General features: G+C 42.5%; 1 protein-coding gene across 26 annotated transcripts in view; it reads right to left on the bottom strand.

The window, feature by feature from the left end:
- The window catches only part of SLC10A7 (solute carrier family 10 member 7), a 312,501-nt gene that overhangs the window by 64,064 nt on the left and 226,287 nt on the right, over positions 1 to 22,150 (bottom strand). For 24 of the 26 annotated variants that reach the window (XR_008703531.1, XR_008703530.1, XR_008703528.1 and 21 more), the window contains one exon: positions 15,699 to 15,734. The exons of the other annotated variants lie outside the window; for them this stretch is intronic. Coding sequence is in view for 15 of the 24 variants with exons in the window: in XM_055550400.1 (XP_055406375.1) it covers positions 15,699 to 15,734 (36 nt within the window). In the remaining 9 variants the exon portion in view is untranslated. The remainder of the gene's footprint in view (positions 1 to 15,698; positions 15,735 to 22,150) is intronic. 26 annotated transcript variants of the gene reach the window in all.

Here is a 22,150-nt window from a genome sequence, read left to right as displayed (position 1 = left end):
AAAAGCCTCTTGATGAAAGTGAAAGAGGAGAGTGAAAAAGCTGGCTTAACACTCAACATTCAAAAAACTAAGATCATGGCATCTGGTCCCATCACTTCATGGCAAATAGATGGGGAAACAATGGAAACAGCGACAGACTTTCTTTTCTTGGATTCCAAAATCACTGCAGATGGTAACTGCAGTCATGAAATTAAAAGACGCTTGCTCCTTGAAGAAGAAAAGCTATGACCAACGTAGACAGCATATTAAAAAGCAGAGACATTACTTTGCCAACAAAGGTCCATCTAATCAAACCTATGGTTTTTCCAGTTGTCATGTATAGATGTGAAAGTTGGACTATAAAGAAAGCTGAGTGCTGAAGAATTGATGCTTTTGAACTGTGGTGTTGGAGAAGACTGTCGAGAGTCCCATGGACTGCAAGGAGATCCAACCAGTCCATCCTAAAGGAAATTAGTCCTGAATATTTATTGGAAGGACTGATATTGAAGCTGAAACTCCAATACTGTGGCTACCTGATGCAAAGAACTGACTCATTGGAAAATACCCTGATGCTGGGAAAGATTGAGGGCAGGAGGAGAAGGGGACAACAGAGGATGAGATGGTTGGATGGCATCACTGACTCAATGGATGTGCGTTTGAGCAAGCTCTGGGAGTTGGTGATGGACAGGGAAGCCTGGAGTGCTGCAGTCTATGGGGGTCAAAAAGAATTGGACATGACTGAGTGAATGAACTGAACTGAACTGGTGTTCAAACCACACAGAAATTGTAGTGAAATGTCCCCCCCAGTGGACTGTAAATCGACTTTTCATTGCTCACAGAGGAAAGCTGTGGGGAGATGGGCTTCCAGGACATGGTGGGCTTCTTGAGCCCAAGTTGCTTCTTGAGCAAGGGTCCCCAAACTCTAGGATCTAATGCCTGATAATCTGAGGTGAAGCTGATATAATAATAATAGAAATAAAATGCACAATAACCATAATGTGCTTGAATCATTCCAAACCATCCCCCTTGTCCCTGGTCCATGGAAAAATTGTCTTCCATGAAACTGGTCCCTGGTGCCAAGAAGGTTGGGGGCCGCCATTCAAGAGCATTGGAAAATGACTTCTGAGGTGCTCTCCCTTCCCCATTATCTCAACAAGGTCTGGGGGAGCCCTGGGGTGAGCATCTTTTGCTTCATAAGATTCTCCCTGTGTGAAAACATCTCTTTGTGGTTTACACCCACAGTCAGAAGGTAAGGGGCTCTCAAGCTCAATGGGAGGGGATCCATCTTACTTGCTTCAGGAACAAATTAGGATAAGTGTGGAGCTACTGGGTTTATCAGAGGGTAATTTCTCTTCAAGTGCTTTATGCTTTTTTATAATTTTCTCCAGGCTTCCCTGGTGGTTCAGACTGGTGGTAAAGAATCTGCCTGCAAGGCAGGAGACTCAGGTTCGATTCCTGTGTCAGGAAGATCCTCTGGAGAAGGGAATGGTAACCCACTCCAGTACTCTTGCCTGGAGAATTCCATGGACAGAGGAGCCTGGCAGGCTAAAGTCCATAGGGTTGCAGGGTCAGACACAACTGAGCAACTAACACCCAAACACACACACACACATTTTCTTCATCACACACAAGTGACCCCTGGGAGATGTCCCCATCGTTGGGCATATACTACAAAAAATAACAGTACTGTGCATGACACTAATGACTGGATTTGTTGTTTTTGTTTACATTGATGGGGTCAAAAGTTGGGGGATTTTCTATCACAGGTGCCAATTACTAGAGAAACTAATGATGACCGGGCCTCAAAAGCTGCCACTGATGTCTCTTGCCCACGCTAACGTTGCTCCTCTGTGAACTCCTATGAAATTCAGTCTGAATCACAGAACGGTAGTTTATTTTTCCTGTCAATTTCTCCATAATCTTTATTCTTATTTACTCACATAAGGTTTAAGCTTTTTCAAGGCAATAATTATACCTTATTCTGTTTATCCTTCCTATGTTACTTAGAATATACATGTCCAGGAAGTAGTAACTGAGTGCTGATAATATGTCTTAAAACCACCTGTCTGAGACTTTCTTGGTGGTCCAGTGGTTAAGATTTTGACTTCCAATGCAGGGGGTGTGGGTTTAATCCCTCTTCATGGAGATAAGATCCCACATCCCTTGAGGCCAAAAAACCAAAACATAATACAGAAGGAACAGCATAACAAATTTAATAAAAATGGCCCACATCAAAAAAATCTTAAAAAACAATAAAATAAATAAAACCACCCGTCTCCGAGGAGGCATGTTTTGTAAGCACGACCTGGAAGGAATGCTGTCTGAAAGCGTCTTGTGTTCTCAACCAGTCATGCAGTCTCAAGAACCACAAAACCTCTTTGAACTTTTCTCATATGAGTGAGGATAATACCTGCTTCTATAGGTGCTCATGCTACTCATACGTAATTATGTAGAAAGTACTATGTGCTGTTCTATGCTTAGTTGCTCAGTCTGACTCTCTGCGACCCCATGGACTGTAGCCAGCCAGGCTCCTCTGTCCAAGGGGATTCTCCAGGCAAGAATACTGGAGTCGGTTACCATGCTCTCTTCCAGGGGATCTTCCCGACCCAGGAATTGAACCGGGGTCTCCTTCATTGCATGTGGATTCTTCACCAGCTGAGCTACCCAGGAAGCCCCACAAAGTACCATATAGCAACTAACACACAACACAACAGCTACTCAATAAAGATTTTTCTACCTCTCCCTCCGCCAGTTCAGTTCAGTTGCTCAGTCATGTCCGACTTTTTGCGACCCCATGAATCGCAGCACGCCAGTCCATCACCAACTCCTGGAGTTCACGCAAACTCATGTCCATCAAGTCAGTGATGTCATCCAGCCATCTCATCCTCTGTCGTCCCCTTCTCCTCCTGCCTCCAATCCCTCCCAGCATCAGAGTCTTTTCCAATGAGTCAACTCTTTGCATGAGGTGGCCAAAGTACTTCTCTGGAAAAATAAGGTTTCCTATAGAGTATAGTGAGAATTCAAGCCTATTGGGTTTAAAAACTGCTGAGACAGAAAGTGACAGAAGAGACAGTCAGACTAATGGGACATACAGTCAGCCTAGAAACAGGGCGTGGTGTGCACTGTGGGATCGTGGGTACATGTTGTGTGTGTGCACACGTGTGTATATATGTCCAGTTATCACAAGCGCATTGAAATATCTGCTTGATGAGGGGCCAGATTTCTAAGAAATCAAGTCATAAGTCAAGTCATAGAAAATCAATTGATATAATAACAGAGCTGGCGGTGCTCCCATTTACTCAAGGGGAGCTTACATGCTAATGAATGGGTAAGCATGTGGGTAAATGTTTATTAAATATCCTCAGGTATTGACCTGGTGGCTCAGATAGTAAAGAACATGCCTGCAAAGCAGGAGACCCAGGTTCAATCCCTGGATAAGGAAAATCCTCTGGAGGAGAGAATAGCAACCCAATCCAGTATTGTTGCCTTGGAGAATTCCACGGACAAAGGCACCTAGGGGTCTACAGTCCATAGGATCACAAAGTGTCAGAAGCAACTGAGCAACTCTCTCACACACACACACAAGGTATTGATGTGACCACCGCCCACGTGGGAATACAGTCTGATCTGTAACTCTGAGGATGTGACTTTCAGCAGAGTTTCCACTCTACACATTTCTAGAGCTCTGGATGGTCAGTTCACCTCTGCGGCTAGGGTGGAGATGAGGTCTTGATCTGCGATTCTAATGGCACAAATTCAGAGTGCTACTGACCTTTCCCTGACAAGCATGAACTTACTTAAATAAAGTGATGGTCTACAAAATCATGGGGCTTGAGATATGGCAACACCATCCCATATCTGGTCTCCTTATATCACAACTGCGTAGAATTAGACTGACGTGTTCTATAGTATGAACACAGTTATTTCTGACCTTCTTTGTGTTTTTTTTTCTTTGTTTTTACTTTAGAGGCAGGAAGACAGAAGTTTGGACATGCTTCCCTTCATTCCTCAGTCACTGAGACGAGGCTGGGAAGAAGGTATGAGGGAGCTGCTAAGGAGACTCAGGAGAACAGGAGTCCACAGAGGCAGGAGCTTCATGCTGCCTGCTGGCTGGTCCTGACCCCACAGCCTAAGCCCTCGACTCAGCACCAGGGCCTCGTCATCTTCATCACCCACTACACTGTGTTTCAAGCTTTCAAAGCTCTCTCCTCCATTCTTCTCTGTTATTTGCTGTTGAAAAAAAACTATAATCATGGCTGGTAAACATAGTGTTAGTGAAAAACCACATCAAAAGAAAGGAAACATTTGCAAGTTTCAAGGGATGTTAGGCATACCCGAGAATCAGAACCACGCGCATGAAAAGACCCTGAAGTAGGACATCCCTTGAGAAATATTACAAGTTTCCATCTACCTCTGTCTCTCCTCAAATCAGAAGTTTTCTTTCAAAAAGGGAAGTGATGCAGCCACTACGGAAAACAATATGGAGTTTCCTCAAAAAACTACAAATAGAGCTACCATATGACCCGAGCAATTCCACTCCTGGGTATATATCCAGACAAAATATTAATTCAAAGAGATACAAGCACCCGTATGTTCACAGCAGCACTATTTACAGGAGCCATCACATAGAAACCGTCTAAATGCTCCCTGACGAACGAATGGATAAAGATGTGGTATAAATATACAGAATGGAATATTACGCGGCCATAAAAAGAACGACATAATGCCATCTGCAGCAAAATGGATTGAACTACAGATTATCATGGGTGAAGTAAGTCAAAAAGAGAAATACACATGCCATAGGATATCATTTCTATGTGGAATTTAAAATATGACACAAATGAACTTATTTACAAAACAGAAACAGATTCCCAGACACAGAGCACAGACTTGCGGTTGCCAAGCGGGTGGAGAGGTGGGGGAGAGACGGACTGGGAGCTTGGGATTAGCAGATGCGAGCTATTATGTACAGGACAGATAAACAACAAGGTCCTACTGTGTAGCACAGGGAGCTACATTCAATGTCCTGTGATAAATCATCATGAAAAAAATGAAAAATAATATATATAACTGAATCACTTTGCTGTACAGTAGATATTAACACAACATTGTACATCAACTATACTTCAATAAAATAAAGTTAAAAAATTAAAGTTGTTGCTCAGTAAAAAATTCATTGTAAAAAGAACGCTTCTATTGAATGACATGTTTTCTTTCTTAGTAATCTCCCTTGAAATATTATACTTGTGATATAATTTTTACTTTGGATTTTAATTATCTGTGAATACATTCTATTTTCTTTATTAAATCATAATTCTTTGAGGGAAGGATCAATGTCAGGTTGGTGTTCGCAATATTCACAGTGCACAGTAGGCATTCAAACACCGAATAAAAGAATGGGTGTTTTGTTGAACATTATTTAAAAAACTGTACATTATTTTTCATGGCAAATACAAAGTAAGGTTTCATGAATCAGCCTGAGATCCTCACCTTTGAACCACTTATTTATCATTTGAATCACTCCAATCACTACTCCCTGGCGTGCTGCAGTCCATGGGGTCGCAAAGAGTCCAACACAACTGAGCAACTGAACTGAACTGAACTGAATCACTACTCACATATCTTTCTATTTCCCTCCTTTCAACAAATATTGAATATTCAGCATCAGAGATAAGTTAATGAATAAAATAGTCATGGTTTCTGGCCCAGGAGAACAAAATCTAGTGGATGCTTACCACGTGAAATACTGTTTCAGAAGGACAATTCATGTAGAACTGCAAGTAATGAACTCCTGTAAGTGTAGTTTTAAGCTAGTTTGTGTGCTCGGTTTCTCAGTGGTGTCTGACCTTTGTGACCCCATGGACTGTAGCCTGCCAGGCTCCTCTGTCCATGGAATTTTCCAGGCAAGAGTACTGAAGCGGGTTGCTATTTTCTTCTCTAGGGCATCTTCCTCACCCAGGGATCAAACCTGTGTCTCCTGCATCGGCAGGTGGATTCTTCATCACTGAGCCACCTGGGAAACCGACAAAGCCTTTATTTATCCCCACAGATTTGAAATCCATGGTTTGATATACATCCACTGACAAAATAAAGACAACAATTTCTGCCTCTGCCAACATCAGAGGTGTGTCATCAAGAAAACAGGTGATATATGTAAAAAAAACCAAAAAAACAAAAAAACAACTTTGAATCTTAGGAGTGAATAGTGCTATTTCGGGAAGTTTCACTGTGCTCGCTGCCAGCCACAGTAAATACTGGATTCATTTGCACACAAGTTTATAAGATTATAGGCTGCAGACAGTTAAAGAATCTTAAAGTTTTAAGTTTTAAGACACAGCCCATCACTGAGGTCTGGACTAAGCAGACCACTGGGGCATTTCATCAGATACATGCTTTTGCAGAAACTTAACATCCTTCTTGGCATTATTTTCTATTCTTTTATAAAGTGTCAAATTTAAATAACTAGCACTGGACTTGCCTGGTGGTTCAGTGGTTAAGAATCTGCCTGCCGGTGCAGGGAATGCGGGTTTGATCCCTGGTCTGGGAAGATCCCACAGCTGAGGAGCAGCTAAGCCCATGTGCCACAGCTCCTGAAGCCTGAGCACCCTCCAGCCTGTGCCCAGCAACAAGAGAAGCTGCTGCAGTGAGAATCCTGAGCACCGCAGCCAGAGAGTAGCACCCACTTGCTGCAACCAGAGAAAGCCCACACGAGCAGCAAAAGACCCAGCACAGCCAAAATAATAATAATAATAATAATAAAATAAATAATTAGCATCTGATGATTCTTTACAGTTTACAACATGCTTTCCCATAAACAGACTCATTTCATCTTATCAAAATTCTTACTTTACAGAGGTGAAAGCTGAGGCTGACAAGAGTTATAGAAAATTCACTGTTCACAACAGAAGCTGACTGTGGATTGAACCAAAATAAGATGCCTTCTCCCCATACCACGCTGCCTCCCCACAACAGACAGTGAGGGAAGTGAAATTAGTCCCTTCAAAATGGCTTTACAGCAAGAAACGTGGCCCTGAAGGTAGAGCATGTAACCAGGAAATAGTCGCCCTAAAAGTCACCCTAGCCTGATTCTTTGAATAGAGGCACCATCAACCTGTACAACCGTGATGTAGTGATATGGTAAGAAAAATATATTTGCTTTTTGTCCCCTAGCACAGAAGTTCTGAAACCCTCATAATTTCCTGAGTGATGGGGTGATAAGAGCATGTTTTGTTACATTATTTGGATTTTGTTCTCAGTACCTGGCACAGAAGTGTTCAGAGAACTCCCAGGTTGGGGAATGCATCCATTTGCAGGGAGTAGATGACTCAGCCCAAACTCCATGGCACAAAAGATTCTGCACCCGGGACCCTTCTGGTACTGCTCTATGTACCTGTTCATCGGGCTATTAGTTTGTTTCCTTTATAAATAACCAGTGATAGTAAATGCAGTGTTTCTCTGGCTTCTGTGAACAGTGGGAGCAAATTACTGAACCCGAGGATGGGGTGGTGGGACCCCCTGACTTGTAGCTAAGTCGGACCAAAGTGTGGGTAACCCGGGAACCACTACTTCAGATTGGCACCTGAAGTGACAGGCAGTCTCGTGGGGCTGGGCCCTTCACTTGTGAGGGATATGTATTAAATCTGTGTAGTCAGTGTCAAAATGAATTACACTGTAGAATACCCAGGTGGTGTTCCAAGAGGACTGGAAGATTGGTTGTTGTGGAAAACCTGTACCTTTGGCATTAGAAGTACTCTGAACACAGTGTACTCAATTTTCCTTTACCAAGCAGCCATTCAAAAGTGTTTGTGGGGATTTCCCTGGTGGTCCAGTGGATAAGACTGCACTTCCAATGCTAGGGGTGAGGTTTAGATCCTTCGTCAAGGTGCTAAGAATCTACATGTTGCATAGCTCGGCCGAGAAAATACATTAAAAAAAAAGAAAAGCTCGTGAGTGACTTCCACAGCCAGGCATTATTTTGAGCACAGGGTCACAGTAGTGACCAAAACATCAAGTCTCTCCTATCTTGTGATGCTTTGCTCTCCTTAGGGAAGAGAGGTAATAAACACATTACCTGGGGATTAAGATGTTACAGGATAGTAAGTGCTAAGAGCAACAGTGAAGCATGGTGGGTGGGGAGGGAGCGAGGGATGTAATAATATGATATATTCTTTCACATGAAGTAGTGAGGAAAGACCTCTCGTCTAAAATGACATTTGACCAGAGACCTGATGAAAGTGAGGGAGGGAGCCTTGGGGGTGGATTTCTGGGTGTGGGGAAGTGGGGAGATTTAGGCTGAGCCAATGCCAAGTGTAGAGATTTTGAGGATGGTCCCTGGGGCTGCTGGGCCATCCCATGGCATCTGTGTATCCCATTCTCTCTCCCACATGACTATTTCATGTCCTCTCCTTTGTCATCAAATTTCCACCCCCTCCTTGCCTTTTCTTGTCTCCTACCCCTAACCTTATTTGCCACTCCACTGAGAAAACAGAACCAGAGGAGAACTTAATAAGCTTTTACACTTGCATCCACCAATTTGGAGAAGGCAATGGCACCCCACTCCAGCACTCTTGCCTGGAAAATCCCATGGATGGAGGAGCCTGGTAGGCTGCCATCTATGGGGTCACTAAGAGTCGGGCATGACTGAGCGACTTTACTTTCACTTTCATGCATTGGAGAAAGAAATGGCAACCCACTCCAGTGTTCTTGCCTGGAGAATCCCAGGGACGGGGGAGCCTGGTGGGCTGCCGTCTATGGGGTCGCACAGAGTTGGACACGACTGAAGCGACTTAGCAGCAGCAGCAGCTGCTCATATCTCCTGGTTTCCCTCTCATTATGCTGATGAACTACCTGTGCTTAGGAGGCCATACTCCCTCTACACACTAGAACTCATTCCCCTTCTCCTGCTTGTGGACAGGGATCCATGAATTAGCCCCTCTTTTTTTCTGTATCAATTTTTCCTTCTTTAACTGGATTAATCTATCAATACAAATGAACCTCTCAACACATATATGCTAATAATTTTCCCAATTTAAAAAAGAATCCTCTCTGGATCCTTCACTAACTTGGTTGCTGTCCTATTTTCTGCACACTTTAGAGCAAAATGAATTCTGTCTTTAACTCTTTTTTTTCTTCATCCATTCTTGAACCTATTTCAATCAGGCTTTCACCTTCACAACTCTGCTGAAATAGGTCTTATTAAGGTTGCCAGGGGCCTCCATCTTATTAAAAATCAATCGCCAGTTGAACTTTATTTTATCTGAAGTATTACTAGCATTTGAAGTAGTTGGCCCCTTTCTCCCTTCTGAAACACATTCACTGCTAGACTTTTAGGACCCTGGCATCTTTTGGTGTTCTTCCTAAGCAAACTGGATATCCTTGGTCTTCTTTGCAGACCTCCTAACATTAGAATGCCCCAAATGCAGTCTGCTGATACTTTCTCTTTCTCTAGTCTTTTTTAGTGATCTCATCCAATCTAATGCAAAATCCATTTCTATGCTGACCTTTCCCACATGTGTATCTCTAGTCTAGACCTTCCTCCTGAATTCCAGACACATAGCCAACTGCTTACTTGACTTCCCTCCTTAGATGTCTGAAAGGCATCTCAATCCAGACATGTCCAAGGCTGAATTTGTTCAACCCTATAATCTTCCCTATCTTCAGTTCAGTTCAGTTCAGTTGCTCAGTCATGTCCGACCCTTTGTGACCCCATGAATCGCAGCACGCCAGGCCTCCCTGTCCATCACCAACTCCCGGAGTTCACTCAGACTCACGTCCATCGAGTCAGTGATGCCATCCAGCCATCTCATCCTCTGTCATCCCCTTCTGCTCCTGCCCCCAATCCCTCCCAGCATCAGAGTCTTTTCCAATGAGTCAACTCTTCACATGAGGTGGCCAAGGTACTGGAGTTTCAGCTTTAGCATCATTCGTTCCAAAGAAATCCCAGGGCTGATCTCCTTCAGAATGGACTGGTTGGATCTCCTTGCAGTCCAAGGGACTCTCAAGAGTCTTCTCCAACACCACAGTTCAAAAGCATCAATTCTTCGGCACTCAGCCTTCTTCACAGTCCAACTCTCACATCCATACGTGACCACAGGAAAAACCATAGCCTTGACTAGACGGACCTTTGTTGGCAAAGTAATGTCTCTGCTTTTCAATATGCTATCTAGGTTGGTCATAACTTTCCTTCCAAGGAGTAAGCATCTTTTAATTTCATGGCTGCAGTCACCATCTGCAGTGATTTTGGAGCCCCCCAAAAATAAAGTCTGACACTGTTTCCACTGTTTCCCCATCTATTTCCCTATCTTTATCAATGGCAATTCCATAGTTCCAGTTGCACAGGGGTGTAGTTACCCTTGATTCGTATCTTTCCCTCATGATTTTTATTCAATCTCTCAGTTCTTTCCAGAAAATAAAAAACTACTTCCTACCAGATTTATTCAACTACACTGGCCCAAGTTAACAGCCTCTCTTGTACTAGCTTTCTAACTGATCTTCCTGTCTCCACCATGATCCCCTTAACAATCTACTCAACCTAGCATCCAGAATCACCATTTTAAAGAGAATGTCAAAACATGCCATTCCCTTGATCAAAACTCTTTCCATGGTCTCCGGCCTCTCTTGAATAACAATTCAAAGGCCTTATGAGGGATTTTAAGGTCCTCTCTCATTTGGCCTCTACTACATCGCTGACCTCATCTCCATGTACTTACCCCCTTGCTCACTCCATTCCAGGCACACTGGCCTCCCTACTGTTCCCTAGACACCAGGCACACTCTCAGGACCTCTGCACTTGCTGTTCCTTCCACCTGGAACATTCTACCACCAGAAAACCCACTCTATTATCTCCTGTAGGTCTTTGCTCAGTGAGTCTAACCATGACCAGCCGGTTTAAAATAGCAAACACCAACCCACTCCCCTTCCTTACTTTATTTTTTCTTTAGCACCCACCTTATACAATATATTATTACTTATTTGTTGGTTCTTTCTTTCCACTAGTATATACCCTAGTAGTAAGAAGTAGTAGTAGGGCTCGGTCATGTCTGACTCTGTGTGACCCCAAGGACTGTAGCCCCTCCAGCTTCTCTGTCTGTGGGATTCTCCAGGCAAGAATACTGGAGTGGGTTGCTATTTCGTGCTCCAGGGAATCTAGATGACCCAAGGATAAAACCTGTGTCTCTTAGGTTTCCAGTATTGGAAGGAGGGTTCTTTACCACTAGCACCACCTGGGAAACCCAGTATGTATCCTCTATTAGAGAAAAGATATATCTGTTTTGCTCATTGCTATATCCTTGGCACCCAGGAAAGTGTCTGGTATATTGGAAGAACACAACACATGCTACTGAATGAGTGATGAATACGTTTAAGTAGCTTTTTGGAGGAACTGGATTATAAAAGAGGGCACAGAAGTGGAGTGCACACAGGAGAAGGTGAAATTTAATTTTTGAGATGTGTAGTCTTACAGAATGCTTACAAGTGCATAGAAATTGATCCAGTGGAGATAGGAACCTTAACGATACCGGAGGAGGAGGGAAATCAGTGTAGCTCCTGTTGTCAAGTAGGAAAAGGGATGCCACAACGGGAGGGACTAGCCTTAGATGGGAGCCAAGATCATGTATCCACAGAAAGAGGAGAGAAGGTGAAGAATATAGACACAAATAGATGGGATCTTATAAACTTATCTGATTGCTTTTGACTTCTTCATCAGTTAATTTCCTTTTTGCATCAGTTGAGATGAAAAAAGAAAAAAGAGGCAATGGAGATTTGAGAAGGTGTGAAATGATTCTCTAGAGAGTGGGAATGTCTGTTGATTAGGGGAAGGGAGTTGTCATGAATTTCCAATGAGACCAGTCAGCATGAGAGTAGGTGCTGCAGTGTGTTCAGGTATAAATACAAAAGAGGTGTAGAGTTGGATTTAAGCAGACTTGGCAGTGGCCAGGCAAACAGGAAGCATTAAGAGATGAGAAGGTTGTTGATGGTGGATGTAACAAAGTACTTACAGCGATGAACCATGAGATCCAAGCTTGGTCAGATGGGATGTGAGGATAAGAGGGTGAGGTAGGGTGGATTTGGTGAGGTAGGAAGCATTGTGAAGGTGATAAGGTAAATAAACTGGCCCTTCTGGCAAGTCTGAAGAATTCTTAACTTGCAGAATAAGTTACAAAGATAGGAGATGTCAGTAGGAGAAGATGTTTGAAAATGGGATTATGGAAGGATGCTGTTATTGGAATAAGCCAAGGGTCTGACTTGACTGACAAGAGATGACTGGCTGAGATTAAATGGAAGGCAATCTAATTGGAGAAGGGGTCAAGAATTTCGAGGCCAAGGTATTGGAAAGGTCAACCATGTGAATACTGAAAACACCAAGAGTCAATCCAAGTGTATTGTTAAAAAAGGGACAATGGAAAGGTGCAAATGTTTTTCTGGACTCTTAGAGCATGACCTAGCGTTCCACTGAAAATTACAAGAAGCAGCAGCAGGTAATATAGGTGTATGGCATTACCTTTAAAGGTAATAGGGGATTTTATGGAGAAGGCAGGAGAAGTGATCTGGAATTGGTAATGAGGTGCAAGAAAGACACCTTATCCCCTTTAAGGCTCAGTAATATGAAAGGAGCCAGCAGCAGAAACATGAATCAGAAGACAGCATTCAATTGAAGCAAGGTAGTAACAGGAACATTCTGAGAAGATGTTGAGAATACAGACAACTGAGATTCCATCAGCAAAAAGGGATTTTACTAGCTACTGTGCCTGACTATCTGGAAATTCCCACTTTTAAGATATTAATTAACAAAAAGACAATTCAATCTTCATGGGCTGTATTAGTTTTTTTGACTTTCATTAACAAAATACCTCAAACTGGGTGGCTTAAAAAAACAGAAATGTATTGCTTCACAGTTGTGGAAACTGTAGGTCTGAAATCAAGCAAGACCGTGATCCCTCTTAAATCCCTAGAAAATTTTTCCTTGTCCCTTCTAGCTTCTGATGTTTGCTGGCAACCCCTAGTGCTCCTTGGCTTGCAGATGCATCACTCTACTCTCTCCCTCCATCATGACACAGCATTTCCCTCTGTGGATCTCTGACTCGTCTCCTTTAAGGACACCAGTCATGTTGGCTTCCCTGGTGGCTCAGACGGTAAAGCGTCTGCCTGCAATGTGGCAGACCTGGGTTCAATCCGTGGGTCAGGAAGATGCCCTGGAAAAGGAAAAGGCAACCCACTCCAGTATTCTTGCCTGGAAAATTCCACAGATGGAGGAGACTGGGATCACAAAGAGTCAGACACGACTGAGCAACTTCACTGGTTCACTGGTCATGTTGGATTAAGGACCCACCCTATGCCAGTTTGACATCATCTTAACTAATTACAAGTGCAACACCCCTATTTCAAATAAGGTCACATTCTGATGCACCAGAGATTAGAGGGGTTTCCCAGGTGGGGCTAGTGGTAAAGAAACCACCTGCCAGTGCAAGAGACATAAGGATGCTGGTTTGGATCCCTGGGTCAGGAAGGTCCCCTGGAGGAAGGCATGGCAACTCACTCCAGTATTCTTGCCTGGGAAATCCCATGGACAGAGGAGCCTGGTGAGCTACAGTCCATAGGGACCCAAAGAGTCAGACACAGCTTAGCAACTTAACACACACACACACAAGGATTAGAACTTCAACCTATCTTTCAGGGAAACACAACATATCATTTGGATTAACCACAGCAGAACTGTTGATAAAAAACACTACATTTTTAATGAAATGTAAGTCACTCAGATTTTTGTCCTATGCAGTAAGTAAAGCCTGGTCACTCAAGTGTTCAAGCAATTCCCATTGTTTGTAAAAATGCACACCAAGCTAAACAGATAAAAAGTGTTATATACTGTGTATGTGATTTTAAGTGATATAATGTAGAAGTAGCCATTGAGGTCGTATGATGGTGCCATTGAACCCAGTGGAACAGCCCAGTTAGCTCAAAAGGGAGGCATTAGACTTTTGAGTTGAGGGTCTTGGGGTCTCTTTCACTATTCTTGTAGCTCGATGATTTAAAAATGTTGAACCAACTAAAGCTCACAAGTCTATGGGTCTAAGAGTGGGGCAAACTTGCAATAGCGTGACACCATTAATATTAACCAGCTGGGCATGTCTTGCTATAGCATGGCAATAGGTAGAAAAGGGAGAACGGTACTCACTTGGTTCTTTGGTCACAAGTTGAAACAGTATCTAAAAAGACTCCAGGCTTTGAGATACTCAGAAGTGCTACCTAGGTCTCAGCTCCATAGCTGCAACTGTGATCTTTCTCAAAGGGTTGTGGATTAAGAGATGCTACTCTTCAGCAATGGAGAAAACCTAGGCTACATACCACTGGACATTCTGTATATGCCCAGCTCTACACTACTTCTCCGGCTCACTGCCACTGGGGACCCCAGGCTGCCAAGCATCCTGTGGCCACTGAGGGCTGTTCCTGGGAAACTATTGTCCCAGGTCCTGGAAAAAGCACTGAGGGATGATCCTAGCTCTCACATTTAGTGAGCAGGTAGACACATACCAAGTCTTTTCTTCCCAATGAACGCAAATTAACATCCACTTCAGTTTCAGTGTAACTCATGGCAAATTCTGAACTGGCGATTCTAAATAAGTGAGGCCTGTTATGCTGTGGGAAGTGATCTGACTATTGGCACTCCTTACCTTCTAAGGATAGAGGTGGCATTTCAAACGGCATGGTAAAGCTGAGGATTATTACTGGCAGGTAATGTCTTTCATGAAAGATGCAAAATCCAACTGTTTAGTAAGGCATCTTTTCCTCTCCACTTCCCACACAGCTTGTAAGAAATGAAGTCCCTCACTCTATTACTTTAATTGAATTCCAACTTGGGTAATTACACTATAATTAAATAAATTTTCCCCACAGTTTTAATTCACTGACAAATAGTGCTAGTCAAACAGCTACATTTCACTTCTAGAAACGCATCCCCACTCTACTTCAGTGATGAGTGGAGTGATTTATATTTGGGAGATGTTGTGTATGAAAAATGCACAGTTCATAAAATATTTTAGGTATCATTCATGATTACATATGCTTTTCTCAGCATGAGATAACATTAATTTCATTATAATCTCTCATCTAATTTCTCATATGCTTAGTGCCAAAAAAGAAATAAGATAGGTAATTAGCATTTCTTATTTTCAGAACAAGTTTTGCTACTGGTGTACCCAGTAGCTTATATTAGTTTTTCTTTTCCTAAAGCACATCCCTGGGAGCAGACTGGGGTAGGTGTTACTGTTTCCCATTCTACAGATGAAAAAATCGAGGCAGTGTTCCCCAGAGTGAGGAAGCCTTTTCCTATCCATACCAGCACTGGGAACTATAACTAAGCTTTGACTCTTCCCCTGGACCAAGGCTCTTTCTATCAACCTAGATCATTAGTAATCACTTTAGTCTTACTAATGTGAAAATAAAGTGCAGCACGTTTTTGACCTATGTCACAGGGTGCTAATTTGTAATAATTAATGATTTAGCCAGGAGTCAGAGGCCTGATAAATGGGTCCTGCTGCTGTTCGTGGTCATGAGACTACAGAGATTCTGACTTTGTACAGCTCACCCGGAACAGCAGTTCAAAATACGATGCCAAGTGGTGTAAAAAGATTTCAATTTCAGTTTTTTTCCTAAATATATTTCTTAAAGGATTGTAGATGGCTTTTAATGAAAGATATTAAAAACAATATCAAAATACTCACAAAAAGCAGCAGTAGCAGGGGTGTGACAACGATGCCCTGAAAGAAATAAAAGAGAAGGATGATCATCTATCAGCCTGGAGAGCAGGAGATTTTCTTTGCCATTTTAAACCCTGATGCACAGAAATGCTTATCCTTCTCATTTCTGTTTAATAAAATCTAGGAGACAAAGAAGAGGGAGCCCCACTCTTGGCTCTCCTGACCACAAGGCCTTAGCATCTCATATCTCATATCATTTAAAATACAACTACCAATCTTCCTTCAACTTGTCTTCCCTTTTTCAAGCCTAAGTTCCCTTCCATGTTGCATATGCATCACTTGGGTGAAAGCTGGCAAGCTTTCTCACTCCAAGGCTTTCAACTCTAACTTGGATAAAGTGCCCCCTTTCAAGAGGAGACAGGTGGTTTAGTCCCAGTTGGGGTCCTCTCCTGAGCAAAGACCACGTCAGCTGTGATGAATGAGATGTCGTGATTTTGCAATGTGAACTGATCTCCCCGAGGAAACGAGCTGAGATCTCAAAACTCATTTCACTTGATTAGACTCCATGTCTCCATGGTGGAAGGCAAGTCTTTCATCTAATTCAGCCACCGAGGACCACCTCGGTCCCTCTGTCTCCCCGAGGCAGGAAGGAGCAAAAGATTTGTTTTCTTCGATGACAGGGAACAGTTTGAGGCTGTTGTTGATGAGGCAGGATACAAGCTTTTAGGTTTCTTAAAGGTAAATCTTTAAAACTAGGTGTTTGAGTTGGGAGTTAACATGACAGGTCTCGGTTTTCGAGCAGCAGCCGATGATTTGCAACCTTAGTTGTTCCTTTATCTCTCAACATTTTATTATGATTTATAGAAGAAAAAGCATTTCATCCTTTTATTAATGAAGTCTACTTGGACCTTTAAAATTCCAAAGAGTCTGTGAGTCTGCGTGTGTGAGTGTGTGAGAGAGAGAGACAGAGACAGAGACAATACTGTGACCAGGATCCAGTTCTGGGACCTCTTCATTACTTTTGGGAAAAAGGCCTTTTGGTATTATTATATGGAAGCCCTTTTGTCATTACAGTAATTAATTCTTTTGACTGTGGCCCAAAGGAATGGCTTACCTTATATGAACATTGCTATCATAACTTTCTTAGGCATATACACATGTGAATATCCACACACCGACTTGCTTTATTGTTAAATAATAGAATAAATGCTTCTTTATTGTGCAAACTCTTGCAATTGGCGATAGGGAATACTGCATTTTAAGTGTTATATTTTAAAATCTATTTATTAAAACATGTATTGTGACTTCTCAGCTCCATCGGTGTCTAGGAAGCAAGTTCTCATCAGCACCATTTAGAAGAGTGCCATGTACGAAATATTAGAGAAGAGAAATGGCAACCCACTCCAGTGTTCTTGCCTAGAGAATCCCAGGGATAGGGGAGCCTGGTGGGCTGCCATCTATGGGGTCGCACAGAGTTGGACACGACTGAAGCGACTTAGCAGCAGCAGCAGCAGCAGTATGTACAAAATGCCAAAACAATTTTTAAGAGCTACTGTCCTTCAATGACATGGAATCTATTCAGGCTCTAGGAATAATTCTGAACTTTGCAAGGCCATGAGGAAATGGAAATATCTGGTTATTTTAGTCTATGTGGGAGCCATCTGATTTCAAGTCAATTTGTTTAAATGTTTATTGAACATCCACTTATACATGCCAGGCATGGTTCCAATTAATTAGAAGAATTAATGAAAACTGATTCATTAGAAAGGGGGTTAGGGTATTCCAGGAAGAGTGAAGGACCTTTGCAAAACTCTAAAAAATTGAGCAGGGAGGGAAGAAAAGTATCAAGTGGAGGAATTCAGAGACCAGATCATCAAAGGTCTTGGGGGCCAGGAGAGGGAGCTTCAAGTTGATCCTTTTAACACTGGCAAACTATTAAAGAACTTAAGGGAGGGAGGTGGTGTAATGAGTTAATAAATAATTTGGTATATGGAGAATGGATTTGATTTTACTTATTAACTGAGCCAGTTTTACCCTTGTTATCTATCAGTTCACCTAAATTTAGGTAAAAGAAAATAGAAACTTATGTTAATGTTTTTTATGGAATTTCAATAGCACTAATGATGTTTTTGAGAAACAGTATGATATCTATGATAGGATAAGAACTCCCCCCACTCCCCGACCCAAGAAGAAGGCTGAGCCTTGTCACCACCCTGGAGACATCTGTCTCATGTTAGAGGAGTAGAAGTTACACTGGTGTCGTCTAACACGGGGGGACCGAGGTTCTCCCTGGTGCCCTTTCATTTTCTTTGCAATAATGGACTAGTAATAGTATTTGTAATACTATCAGTACTATTAATGGTATTTTGCTTCAGTACTTTTATGCATATCTTAAAATTTGACCTTCCTCTATTGACGAGGTTGGGTTCCTAACAGCCCCACTTTATGGATGAGGAGAAGACCCTTGAGAGTCCCTTGGACTGCAAGGAGATCAAACCAGCCAATCCTACAGGAAATCAACTCTGAATATTCACTGGAAGGACTGATGCTGAAGCTGAAGCTCCAATACTCTGGCCACCTGATGCAAAGAACTGACTCATTGGAAAAGACCCTGATGCTGGGAAAGATTGAAGGCAGGAGGAGAAGGGGACGACAGAGGATGAGATGGTTGGATGGCATCACTGACTCAATGGACATGAGTTTGAGCAAGCTCTGGGAGTTGGTGATGGGCAGGGAAGCCTGGTGTGCTGCAGTCCATGGGGTTGCAAAGAGTCGGACATGACTTAGCAACTGAACAACAACAACGTCAATGGATGAAGAAACTGAGGTTCAGAATAGCCAAGCAACTGGCCCCAAGCCACACAGCAAATTAAATGGCAAAGACTGGACTAGAGCCTGTTGTCCAGCTCCAAACCCTGAACTGACTCTACTATAGCACTGTTCTCTGAGTCGCAGATTAACAAACAGTACAGTTTCCTACAGGGTTCTGCTTGTGATATATACGTAGTAACTAGTTGAGGTATGATCTTGGCCTCCATTGATTACCAGTTCTTAGAAATGGCCTCATTCTGGAAGGCAGAGCACTATTATCTGCGGATTTTCCTACTTGAATATTTCAAGTATATGGTCACTAATACACAAGAGCTCTTACAAGAACTTCAGATATATGTTCCTAAGATGTGAAAAAATTTTTCTAGTGAATAGGATGAATCTTATAATTCTGCATTCAGAATTCCTCATTATTTTCTCAAGAATGGCTGTTCATGTTCATTAGCTGTTACACAATGCTGAAATTTGTTTTTCAGTTGTATTAGGCAATGAGTCAGCCACGGTGCCATTAATTCTGACAAGAGACCATAATTACATTTTCATGAAGTTGTTCTAATTCTTTTCTTTTCTTTTTTTTAGCTACGCTGTGCTAGCATGCGGGATCTTACACTCCCCAACCAGGGATCAAAGCTGCACCCTCCGAAGTGGAAGCACAGAGACTTTAACCACTGGATCACCAGGGAAGTCCCACTGTTCCAATTACTATAAAACAAAATCGCTGATATTTATGGAATAGTTGTACCAGATTAAGCACTAAGAAGTTTATGTATGTTATCTTATGGAACCCTCACAACAATCCTATGAAGCAGGTACTAAGCTTCTCTGGTGGTTCAGTGGTAAAGAATCGCTTGCTAATGCAGGAGATGCAGATTCGATCTCTGGGTCTGGAAGATCTCCTGGAGAAGGAAATGGCAACCCACTCCAGTATTCTTGCCTGGAAAATCCCACAGACAGAGGAGCCTGGGAGGCTACAGTCCATGGGGTCGCAAAGAGTCAGACATGACTTAGTGACTGAACAACAACTAGAGAAGGAAACTGAGTCTCAGAGACACTGAGTGAAACAGGAAAAGGCAATGTCAGGCACTGAATCTCTGACTCCAAATTGGGCTGACTCCAAAGCCTGTGATCCTGAATGCTATAAATAAAACCTTTGCAGTCTTACACTATTTCCCTGGGTTTATATTTTAAGAATAAATTTGAAAGGAGCTTCAAACTCAGTATGTCTTTTTAATGACATGAAACAAATCGAGATATAAGCCTTTGTGTGACATGGCTGATATATATATTTTTAAGTTTGGATTTTGCAAATATCAATGGTGAAAAGGGTAAACTAAAAAGTTTAAACTGTGAATGTAACCGTCATTAGAAGCTGGAAAATCAAATAAACATGCTATTTTCTCTCGAATATATCTGATTTCTTCTCTGTAAATCCTATACAGATGGATAAAGCAAGGAAGTGGCGAATGGGCCACTTCTAGCAAAAGATGGTGCCCATCTCTTTGCAGAGTCAAGGTCAAACACAGTTTTAGCATCCTTGCAATTGAGATGGTATGCTTAGTGGCGTGCTAAGCTTTCTTTTTGCAACACCTGAAGAAGTCAAGTCACAAAGCGACTGACTTGGTCTCTGAAAAACCTTTAGAAAATCCATTTACACCTCTGATGTGAATGAAAGGGTGAATATATTTCAGTGACTTCAGTGGAAAGGAGAGAAGAAACAAAAAACCCAAAAACTGTCAAACCTGAGACATTGAGATTGAGCCACATTAAAATACAAGCCAACCCCCCTCCCTCTGCAAATAACAACAAAAACAACACAACGGTGACGGCACTTCTCTCAGGAGTAAGACTTGCACAAAAGGCAAAACTGAAGTAAATTCTCCTTTTTTTAAAGTAGAAAAAATTATCAAAAGGCTTTGTGGCAACAACTATCGTGATCACACAGCTACTAAAAGTAACATAAGGCTTCTGTCTCCGGGATATGAAATGTTAAGCCTTGGAAGAGGTGCTTTTTATTTTTTAATAAAAGGGCAATAACTCAATTTTCACAAAAACACAGACTCAAGGTTTTGTAAGGGATCCTAGATGAGACTGGTCCAGTCCTCCTCTGAAACGTGACCCTCCTCTGCCCCTTACTTGCTCCTGATATAACGCTGTGATAGCCAAGCTCTTGCCCGAGAATGTGCAGACAAACAGTTGTTCCTGCTCTCAAGGCACACAGGCCCCAGCTGAGCTTTCATGGTGAGGAGTCTTTCTTAGTCTGAGCCCAAACCACTTGCACTGCGTGCTGTCATCCCCTTGGAGGAACTTAGGGCACGTCGACCCCCCTCCTTCTTGTGATGGCCTTCTGCCTACTGCTTTTGAATGCTGTACATAAAATCTCTGCACTCTTAAACTATTTCCTCGGGGCTGTATGTTAAGAATGCTGCACTGAGCATTTGGGTCTTCATACTAGGTCTTGTCCAGGCTAAAAGTCCCCAGGTCCTCCTAGCCATTCCTCCTGGTGGGGAGGGGTGGGGAGAGTCCTCTTTTAGACATCATCTTATCCAGGTGAACTTAAGAGTCCACAGCACTCGCTTCCTAAAAATTGGCCACAACTTGGAGACAAGGTGAAAAGAGGACTGGGCATCCTTTCACTGTTACCCTGGAGCTGTCTAACAGATCAATCCAAGGATTACTTAATTACCTAGAGGGATATACCTTTGACTGATTTTTGTAAGTAAGTAAGTGAAAGTCGCTCAGTCATGTGTGACTCTTTGCAACCCCATGGGCTGTAGCCTGGCAGGCTCCTCTGTCCATGGAATTCTCCAGGCCAGAATACTGGAGTGGGTTGCCCTTCCCTTCTCCAAGGGATCTTCTCAACCCAGAGATCGAAGCCAGGTCTCCCATATTGCAAGTGGATTCTTTATTGTCTGAAGCACCAGGGAAGCCACTTTTGATTTACTTCTACTTACTATTGATTAGGGCCCAGACTGTAAGATTACACGTTAACTTACAAAGATTTGTCTACTAGAGATCGAAATTATTTCTATCTTGTAGAAAAACAACTACAACAGGTAACTACTATTACTCTGTAATAGGAATTAGCTGGGCTTCCTAGGTGGCGCTAGTGGTAAAGAATCTTCCTGCCAATGCAGGAGACGTAAGAGACTTGGGTTCGATCCCTGGGTCAGGAAGATTCCCTGGAGGAGGTCATGGCAACCCACTCCAGTGTTCATGCCTGGAGAATCCCATGGACAGAGGAGCCTGGTGGGCTACAGTCCACAGAGTCGCAAAGAGCTGGACATGACTGAAGTGACTTAGCACAGCACACAGCATAGGAATTAGCTGGTTTTGTCTGTAACTCAGCAAACTTATTTCAGTCTACTTTTCTCATGGACTACATAGCCCCTATGTCTATCACTTCCTCAAAGCCAACTTTACCAGCCTGCTGGCTCCCTCATTATTCAGATAAATAAATGTTTGGCACGTATCCATTACACATCTCTAAGAAAGCTGTGGTTTCAACTTTCGAAAATTGTCCTCTAACAACTCCTTTACTCTGAACCTTTATATTAATGCACTTTTTTAAAAACAAGATTAATGCCAACTAAAACTTGCAGTTTGTATCTTGTTCTGTGGGCAGTATGTAGTGATAGCTTAAAAAATAG

The sequence above is a fragment of the Bubalus kerabau genome, chromosome 16 (assembly GCF_029407905.1).
Source record: "Bubalus kerabau isolate K-KA32 ecotype Philippines breed swamp buffalo chromosome 16, PCC_UOA_SB_1v2, whole genome shotgun sequence".
NCBI classification, from domain to species: Eukaryota; Metazoa; Chordata; class Mammalia; order Artiodactyla; family Bovidae; genus Bubalus; species Bubalus kerabau.
Note: the sequence above shows the minus strand (reverse complement) of the source record. Positions and strands in the feature narration are given on the sequence as shown.